General features: G+C 67.0%; 4 protein-coding genes across 4 annotated transcripts; 3 read left to right on the top strand and 1 right to left on the bottom strand.

The window, feature by feature from the left end:
- Nucleotides 1-103: 103 nt before the first annotated feature.
- On the top strand, nucleotides 104-668 carry EMIHUDRAFT_211126 (hypothetical protein; the record flags this gene model as incomplete). Its single annotated transcript, XM_005768430.1, has 2 exons — nucleotides 104-274; nucleotides 552-668. The coding sequence occupies 2 exons, from the start codon at nucleotides 104-106 to the stop codon at nucleotides 666-668; spliced, it is 288 nt and encodes a 95-aa protein (XP_005768487.1).
- Nucleotides 669-1743: 1075 nt separating this feature from the next.
- On the bottom strand, nucleotides 1744-3787 carry FKB-3 (FKBP-type peptidylprolyl isomerase). Its single transcript, XM_005768429.1, has 7 exons — nucleotides 3591-3787; nucleotides 3270-3456; nucleotides 3165-3202; nucleotides 3004-3090; nucleotides 2721-2768; nucleotides 2305-2379; nucleotides 1744-2128 (listed from the first exon to the last, which is right to left on the bottom strand). Exons 1-7 carry the CDS (start codon nucleotides 3729-3731, stop codon nucleotides 2090-2092), a joined length of 615 nt encoding a protein of 204 aa, XP_005768486.1. The 5' UTR covers nucleotides 3732-3787; the 3' UTR covers nucleotides 1744-2089.
- Nucleotides 3788-4117: 330 nt separating this feature from the next.
- EMIHUDRAFT_356316 (hypothetical protein) lies at nucleotides 4118-5388 on the top strand (the record flags this gene model as incomplete). The annotated part of the gene is made up of 3 exons (XM_005768428.1): nucleotides 4118-4509; nucleotides 4712-4755; nucleotides 4941-5388. A coding segment is annotated over one exon (216 nt), but the record flags the coding sequence as incomplete, so codon positions are not given.
- Nucleotides 5389-6738: 1350 nt separating this feature from the next.
- On the top strand, nucleotides 6739-7470 carry EMIHUDRAFT_211123 (hypothetical protein; the record flags this gene model as incomplete). The annotated part of the gene is made up of 2 exons (XM_005768427.1): nucleotides 6739-6744; nucleotides 6823-7470. 2 exons carry the CDS (start codon nucleotides 6739-6741, stop codon nucleotides 7468-7470), a joined length of 654 nt encoding a protein of 217 aa, XP_005768484.1.
- Between the last annotated feature and the right edge of the window lie 1639 nt (nucleotides 7471-9109).

Genomic DNA, 9109 nt, shown 5'->3' with positions numbered 1-9109 from the left:
CCAACCACGCCGCCGACCCGATCGTCACACGCTTCGACCCGGCGAGCGGCCGGCTGCAGGCCACTGCCGTCACCCGGATTGTGCTATCCTACTCATCACCATTATGTCACCGGCGAGCGGCCGGCTGCAGGTCGCCGCCATCGTCCGCTCGGATAACGGCGTCATCGCCCTGCCGGGCGGCATGGTGGATGCGGGCGAGATCGTCTCGGCGACGGTGCGGCGCGAGTTTGCGGAGGAAGTGCTCAATCTGCCGAGCGAGGCCCGCGCCGCCAGAGTGCACACCCGATCCGAGTGCACCTCGACCGCCGCCACTCTCTGAGCACCCAGCGCCCCCCCTCTGATCGCCCAACACAGCCCTCTGAGCACCCCGTACCACCACCACCCTCTGTACCCCTCTATCGCCACCGCTTCTCCCGCGCCACTGCGCTGCACTCGCGAAGGACCGCCGCCTCCCGTCCCCGCACCACCTTCATCATCCATCGATCTCCATCCATCTCCATCCATCTCGTACCTCTGGCCGCCGCATGCCCGCAATGACCACCACCTCCCAGGCGCAGCGCTCCGAGGTGACACGGCTGCTCGACCAGCTCTTTGCGGGAGGCGGCGGCGGAAAGGTCGTGTACCGCGGCTACGTCGACGACCCGCGCAACACGGACAACGCTTGGTGAGCCGCCCGCCGCTGTGCCCTCGCGCCTCCACCCAAAGCCGCCTCCACCCAGCCCGCCGCCACCCAGCCCGCCTCCACCCAGCCCGCCGCCACCCAGCCGCCACACCGCAAGAGCGTGCCGCACTCGAGCGTGCCGCACTCTCGTGAGCTCTCCCCCCGCCGCAGACCCCTCCCCTCCCCCGCGCTCTCCAGGATGGAGACGACGGCGCGCTCCGCCTCCCGCGCGTCTGCACCTCGGCCGCACCTCGGCCGCACCTCGGCCGCACCTCGGCCGCCCCTCGGCCGCACCTCGGCTCCAGTCTCGTCACAGGCCTTCCACTTCCATGCGACCGGGGCGGCGGCGCGGCTGCAGCTCACTGCGGGCGGCGACGCGGCGCGCGCGTTTTGGCTGCCCGTCAGCCCGAGCAGCAAGGAGTACGCGAACATGTTGGCTGACCACCGGTCGTGGGTCGACCAGGCCGCACGCACCGCGCGCTCACAGTCACACCCGGAGTGGGAAAGCAGAAACCTGAAACCTGAACCTCGACCTCACCCTAACCTGGACTTGCCCTGCCCTGCCCTGCCCTGAAACAAACAGGCGGCCGCCACGCTGCACAAAGGCGGCGGCGCATCCCAGTCAGCCTCCCTCGCCAGCCGCCCGCCCCCGGCGACGTCCTCGCAGCCCGCCGCGCAAGGTCTCGACGCGCGGCTGAAGAGCCTCGGCCAGGCGCGGGGGCGGCAGTGAGGGGGCCGGCGGTGAGGGCGCGGCGAGCATGCTTGGGAGGGAGGTTTTACGGTGTCCGTCGCCTGGAGGCGTGCGGCTCGGTACCGCGCCGCGTTGTCCCGGCAGAGCATGAACCGTGGACTACAACAACACGTACAACATGTACGGAGCGACCGTATCGGCCTTGCGGGTCTGACGAGATGCGGAGATTGAGTACGTGCAGGAAGAGGTAGGTCGTACAGGGTGGATAGAGTTACACGTGTGCGGAATTATAATATTCTATCGCCGCGCGCGGGGTTCTCGCGCTCTCTCGCTCCGCACACGTCGCTTCAGCTGTGAGTCGGTGACAGCCCTCTCCCCTCGCTGCGACACTCTCCGTTTATTGCCGTCTTTCGGGTGGCCTCAATAAAGTTATTCTGCCGGTGCCGGGAGAGATACGCATGCAGCCTCACGCCCGCGGGCTCGCGCGGCGCCGCAGTGCAGGCGGACGGACGGCATGGCAAGGCGCGCGGGCCACCGCCCGCAAGCTCGATCCCAGCTGCCTCACAACAGCTCCCTGGCTGACAGCACACACGGCAGTCCCCCTGCTTCCGGACCTGCGTACTCCCCTCGACCGTCCACGCGGCTCTCACCGGGCGCGGCGGCGCGACGCCTCCCTCATAGAGCCTCTGAACGAGGAGTACGGACCAAACACACACCGTCCTCACTAGTAGAGCCCCTCAGAGCTCGTCCTTGCTCTTGCCCTTTGGGCCGCCGAACTGCGGCGACGGGGGAGGAGGCCAGGGCGGCGGTGGTGAGGGTGGTGGCGGGCTCGGCGTCGGCAGGCTGGGCGGCGGCTGGGCGGCGGGCTGGGACATCACCCAGACATCAGGCGGCGGGCTGGGAGGCGGCGGGCTAGGGGGGCGGGGGCGAGGGCGGAGACGGCGACGGTGGCCTCCTCCCAGGAGATGAAGCCGTCCTTGTCCTTGTCCTCCTTCTCCCACAGGCCCTCGGGCAGCTCTTCCTTGCCCTGCAGAGGGGCGGCGGGCGGCGCGGGGTCTGGGTCTCCAGCCACCGCTCTCCGAGGCTGCGGCTGGGGCAGAGGGCCGCTTCCGGCTCTCGGCTCTGCGCGAGGCGCGGCAGCTCGTCCCGTCGCGAGGAGTCGACATCTCGAGAAGTGTCTCGACATCTCGAGGGTGCCTCGGGCGCGTCTCGAGAAGTGTCTCGAGAAGTGTCTCGAGAGGGTGAGTCGGGAGGTGCGTGTGAAGGTGCGTCGGAGGTGCGTCGGAATGTGTCGGAAGGTGCGTCGGAGGTGTGGCGGAGGTGACTCGGAGGTGTGGCGGAGGTGTTCTCGGGAAGGGCGTGTCCTGCCTGCTGCTTGAAGAAGGCAAGCACCTCCTCCTGGGTCAGCTTGGCGTCCTGCGGGCACGGCTCCGAGAAGGCTCGAGAACGCTTCGACAAGGTTCGGGTGAGGCGCGCGGCCGGCGGCGGAGCAGCGCCTCTGTGGTCGCTCGCTCGGCGTGTTGAGGTAGTCTCAGTGTTGATAGTCTCTCGTTGAGGGAGGAAGCGTCTCCGCAATGTCTCGGAGGTGCCTCGGCAGTGTCTCGGAGGTGTCTCGGAAGTGTCTCGGAGGGTGGAGGTGTCTCGGAGCGACCTTGTCGGTATCGAGGTCCTTGAAGAGGTTTGGCTCGGGCGGCCCCTCGTCTGAGTGACTCACCACCTCCACGTCGAAGCTGAGCGCCTAACCTCGGCCGATCTCGGGTGATCTCGGGTGGCCTCGTCCGAATGGCTCGCCACTTCCGCGTCAAAGCTGACCGCTCCTCCCGGAATGTCGCCGCCCGCGCCGCGCGCGCCTGTCCAGCAGCTTGCAAGTGTAAAGCGGCGCTGCTCAAACACGGTGCCGGCGAGAAGGCAGAGCACCGTAGCCCATGTCGGGCGGGATCGTGAGCACCGCCTTGGCGCCCACGCAGAGCCCCTCAAGACCCTTATCCCAGCCCTGGATCACGCGGCCGGCGCCCAGCTGGAAGTCGAACGTCTTGCCGCGGCCACGCGACGAGTCGAACTGCTTGCCCGGCGTGCCCGCCGCGCTGTCCTTGTCGATGGTGCCCTGTTGCGCGGGAGATTGTGAGTGGTGGCGAGCGGCAGCGGCATATGTCTCGAACGCACAAATGCGGTGCGGGATCGCGGTCAGCGTGCTCTCGCTCTCTCCTAGGGGCTGCGATGTCGTGGCTTGCGCCGCACCGTGTAATGCATGGATACGTGCTCGCCCTTCTTGAGCTTGTCCGCATCCTCGCACTCCTTTGGGCCGTCATAGACTTCGACCTTGAGCTCAGTCACGGCGGCGGCGGCGCCGGACGCGAGGAGACTGCAGGCGAGCAGCATGCGGAGCCTCGATTTATCTGTGACGCACAGGGAGAGGCGGAGCGCCGGCTTCACCGACGGTCGCCACTTTGTGTGAGGTTTGGTTTTTTCTTCTTTATCGCCTCGGCGAAAGTCATTTTTCGATGGTGAGTGCCCGCGCCGCCTACTTCCGCGGACGGGCCCCTCCACCCTGTACGGTCATGCCCCGAGACGCTGTCGCTTGTCGTAGGAAAACATGAACCCCGAAAGAAAGAAAGAAAATGGACAACCCAAGGGAGGGATGGGAGGACGGAAGAACCCCAAGGAGCGATGTCGCGGCCGCGTTTTCTTAGTTTTCGATTTTTCGCGCCGGGCCGCAGGGGGTCTGAACCTCCGGAAAAGAAATTCCCGCATCTCCAACGAGACTGTCCCATCTTCGCTGGTTCGCCGAGGCTGGGCAGTCTCCGCCGGCCGCAGCCCGAAGACGCAGCCTTGCAGAGGACGCGTTAGCGGTCAGATGGGTCCAATTTTGAGCCTCGGAGGAGCTCCCGTTGCCTCACGGCGGCTGCTAGACGAGGGCCGGACGCCTCTCAGGCGCCGGCGACTCAACTTTGATCCGGCGGCCTATTTATTGAGGGTGGCTTCACGACTCCGGCCCTCGCACGCGCCCACACGACCCCCTGGACCGGCCTGTCCGACCCACCCCTCTCGACGCGCACCACGCGCCCGACGCAGGAGCCGCGCGGAAGTCGGCGCTCGACGTCGCCGCTCGACCTCCGCCGCGAGAGGCGTCTCGCGGGGCCTGTTCGAGCGTAGTCAGGAGCGCCGCCGCTCCCCCTGGCCATGGGGCACGTGCGGGCCCTTGCCCGTGCCGCCCGTGTGCCGACACGGACCGTTTGACGCCGTCGGTTCTCTTCACACTCGCCCGCGCCTTCGGCCCGCCCGCCACGCCTCCCGCCCCCCGCGGCGACGCCCCGCCAGAGCGATTAATTGGCCGTCGACCTCCGTCCCCTCGTCTGCAGGGGCCGCTCTGCTGACTTGAGCTCTCCGCGGCGCGATTTCTGCAGTTGAGATCGCCTCCCGCCCGCCTCCCGCCCGCCTCGCGTGCCTCTGCTCTCCCGCCCCGCCCAAGCGGCGCCGCGCACGCGAGACGCCCTCTCGAGGTGGAGCCCGTTCAATGTCGCGCTAAAAGCGTGATCGCGTCTCGTTTACGGTGCATACTCACAACCACGCACACCATGTCCCGCTCAGGCTCCTACCGGATAATCATACCCTCCACGACACCGGCGTACATGGCGACGGTCCCGTGCACCGGCGCCGTGCCGAGCCGTCCTCCTGCTCGGCAACCAGCTCCGCCGTGTCTCGATGCCGGCAGCATCCGGTGCGTCGCCGCCGGCGACACCGCCCGCTGCGGCGAGTGGCATGTGCGGTGGCGCGCCCTGCTGCGTGGCCGCCGCCGGCTCGGACGTGGCCGCGGCTGGAGCCGGGCCTGGGTCGGTCGCGGCCAGAGCCAAAAATGGAGCGCAGCTAGGGCTGCGCAGCGAACAGGAGCGAGTTCGCGCTGCGGTGCTCAGTACGGCGAGTTCGCTCTGCGGCCTGCTCGGGCTTTATCTCTCGCGTCTCGGCTGCGTTGGCTGCTAAAGTCTTTTTTATCGCTGCGTTTTAGCTGTTTTAGCAGCAAACGTCCGAATTCTGCAGCGATGACCGATCTGGGAGGCTTTCCGGCTTTGCCTTTTGGTTTTGGTCTGGCTGTGGTCTCACAATTTGGTGCGAGAGACGGTCTCAGTACTCAGACCCAAAGAGAATGCAGAATCTAATGTTTTTTCACACACAACACAGACACAGACACTGCGCTCCCCTCAGCTCCCGCGCTGGCAGGGAGACGCGAGCCCTGACGGAGTCCGGTGGGGGGGGCCCGCCACGCAGCTATAGCGCCGCCCTGCGCTGACATGGTTCGTGCTGAGCCGCCGCCGCCGCTCGCTCTCGAAGAGCGTCGCGCTGCTGCCCGTTCCCGGAGCGCAGAGCGCGAGTTTGGTGGTCAGGGCCTCGCCTGAGGGGGGGGGGGGGGAGTGAGGACGTCACCGAGCGGGTGGGGCTGCCGGGAAGGTGGTGGGCGGGCGTGGATGCACCTCAAGTACGAGCGAGTAGCGGAAAGACCGCCCGCTACTCCGGCGGAAGAGTGCTCCCCCGCCGCCCCCTGGGTCACCCCGAGTGACCTCGCAGCCCACGCCGTGAGGCGCTGCTGCTGTCAGGGGATGTTGGGGGCGTGCAAAGCGGCTGGGAAGAGACGGCCAGGCTCCTCGCGGGCAAAAGACTGACGTGGCCGCCGCATTCAGCCTCCGGCGGGCCTCCGGCGGACGCCTGCGGCGTGACGCTCCGCGCGAACAGCCCCGTCTCGGAAGCGCTGCGGGACGGCCTCGCTTCAGCGTGCGCCTGCCGGGGTGGGGTGGTCACCAGATGAAATCGCGGCCGCAGCTGCTTCGAGGGGTGATTGAGGCCGGGCAGGAACGGCTTCTCCCGAGGTGCCCGCATCGAGTAGGCCGACGCCACAAGCAGGAGGGCTGCGTGGACCTCCTGGGCCTTCTTGGTCGGGTCGCTCCTCCTGGCATGGCGCTCGGCCTGCGAGCACGGGCGGAGCGAGCGGTGAGCGGGCATTGTGCCGCCGGGCGGGGAGCTCCGTCACCCTATCGCGGAGCTCTGGTCCCGCCCCTGGGCCGGGATGCGACCCACAATAAAACCCGTCCCACCCGAAGCGCATCTGCCGGGAACGGCCTCCTCGAAACGGAGGCGCGGCGCGGGCGGCGCGCGGGGCAAACGGGCGCACCTTGGGGGCTCCGAGGGGCTTGCGGACGGGCTTTCAGGCCAGCCGCGGACCGGCGCCGGGTTCTCTCCGCGCCGCGAGCCAGGCGGGGCCGAAGAGGAGGACGGACCGCTCAGTCTGCCATCGTGGCTCTGTGGCGCCCCAGAGACCTCGCAGGCAGGTTCAGACCCCCTGGCCGGGCCGGCTGCCCCTTTGCTCTTTGGCTTTGCAAGTGAGCCGCACGACCGCATGATCGTGAGAGCTGGACGCAGGATGGGCTCTTTTCTCCGCTCGGCGCTCCTCGCGGCTACCCTCCTGGCGCTCGTTCCACAGGCCACGGCGGCGCGGCGGCGGAGGCTGCGCGGCAGCCGCAACGCGACGCTGCCGTCCGACCCGACCTGCCACGCACGCGATCACGCGGGCTACGCCGGCGACAGGGCCGTCGTCTGGGGCGCAAACCTGCGGCTCTCCAGCGCGGCCGAGTGCTGCAGGGCGTGCCAGGCGCACGCGGCGGCCTGCGGGAGGGGCAACGCGGGTGCCGAGTGGTGGGGTCGCGCGTGCGGCCGTGCTCCCGGCTGCAACCTGTGGTCCTTTTGCCCCGAGGAGCAGTGCTTTGCATTTGACATCCACGTGCACCGCCGGGGCGAGTGCTGGCTCAAGCAGCAGGCCGAGGCGCCCACCCGTCCAAAGGATCCGTTCGAGGGTCACGCAGCCTTCCCGCCAGAGATGCGCGCCGCGCCGCGTCGGAGCTGGCCGTTTGCTGTGTCGTTGGCGGTGTGGCCCGGCCCGATGCCGGAGCGGGTGCCGTGGATCTCCGGCGTGCTCGCGCCGGCTGGCGAGGTCGTGGTCTCGGGCCGACCGAACGACAGGTGGCGCGAGCGCTGGTGCACGCGGCACGGGCCGTGCACCGAGGTTGCCGACGCGGCTGACCCGTCGCTTGACGGCAGGATCGGAGTCGACGCCGATAACCTGGCGCCGTGATAGAAGCTGCGCTCCAGTCCCGTCGCCCGTCAACGAGGACCCGCTAACCAGATGCCTCTCCTTCTCCAGATACCTCGCTCTGTTCAGCGCTTCAGCCCCGGGGTCACAGTAGATGGACAGAAATCGGCAAGAGAGGAGTATTAGCGAGAAGATAAAAAGGGTGGTCGCTAATACTAGAGAACTTTTCTACAATAATCAATATCCTGTGTGACAGCAAGCCAACGCGGAGCCGGAGGCGGCCCGATCCGCCAAAAAGCCCGCGTGGGACACAGCAAGCAAAACAGTAAACTCTAAAAACACTGACGACACGGAGCAGTCGCGCAGGGCGAGACGAGGGAGGGAGCAGGACGTTGCGGAGATCAGCAGGAGGATGTACGAAGAGATTAGGAGCAGCAGGGACCCGAGGGACCATGTGGAAGACGGCTAGTGCTAGTCCCGGTATAGTCCCCCATCGAAAGGACGACCCCCCGGCTAGTCGCTGACCACACCCACAAAGAACCCTGCACAAAGATCGCAAGGGCGGCCGGGGACCTGTTCCTTTTTACCCATCTCACAGAAGAGGTGTGTCCGTTTTTATTTAGTTTTGCTGAGAGACGCCCACGCGTGAACCCAAAGGCAGCGCGTCAAATGCACCTCCTCATCATTCTCAATGTTAAAATAAAATATTCTTAGCTTCAAGCCCCCCTCCGAGACTAGGGACAGAACCCAGAGATACATACGTCAAAGGGACTGCGCCTCGCCCCCACTTGCCCTGACTGCACAGGATAGCGTGCCCCGAAGACGGCGACACATAGTGGGGGACACTGCGCAAGGAGGGGGTGCGAAGGCTCATTGGAGTGCTAGGTGGGACCATGAGGGGGGGTGGGCGGGGTCCTGTGGGGGTGAAATGTTGCGCGGCGAATTCGAACCTACCCCCTCGCCGCGCCGATCCTCACGCGGAGGGTAAAACCCTGTGGGACAAAACCCCCCCGCGGTCGGCAGTCTTCAGAGTGGACCCCCCCCTCCCCAGCCTCCCCTGTGCATCTCGCACCCCCCCCCGCTCCCCATCGGTGACTCGCGAAGGACACGGACACTCGGGGTGAGGGGGGGTCCCCCCGGAGGGGGCTCTGGGGCATTTTTGGGTTGATCGCTCGTGCCGATCTCGGGTCGATCTCGGGTCGATCTCGGGTCGATCTCGGGTCGATCTCGGGTCGATCTCGGGTCGATCTCGGGTCGATCTCGGGTCTCGGGTCGGTCTTGGGTCGGTCTCGGAGTGGTCTAGAAAAGAAAAAATGGGGCGAGATGAGGCGAGATGAGGCGAGGTGAGGCGAGATGAGGCGAGATGAGGCGAGATGAGGCGAGATGAGGCGAGATGAGGCGAGGTGAGGCGAGATGAGGCGAGGTGAGGCGAGATGAGGCGAGGTGAGGCGAGATGAGGCGAGGTGAGGCGAGGTGAGGCGAGGTGAGGCGAGGTGAGGCGAGGTGTGGGAGGCGAGATGAGGCGAGGTGAGAGAGGCGAGATGAGGCGAGGTGAGGCGAGATGAGGCGAGGTGAGGCGAGATGAAGCGAGGTGAGGCGAGATGAAGCGAGGTGAGGCGAGATGAGGCGAGATGTGGCGAGACTAGGAGGCGAGATGAAGCGGGATGTTGTATGGCTGCTT

Source organism: Emiliania huxleyi (genome assembly GCF_000372725.1).
Source record: "Emiliania huxleyi CCMP1516 unplaced genomic scaffold EMIHUscaffold_46, whole genome shotgun sequence".
NCBI classification, from domain to species: Eukaryota; Haptophyta; order Isochrysidales; family Noelaerhabdaceae; genus Emiliania; species Emiliania huxleyi.
This window is presented reverse-complemented; position numbering and strand designations above follow the sequence as displayed.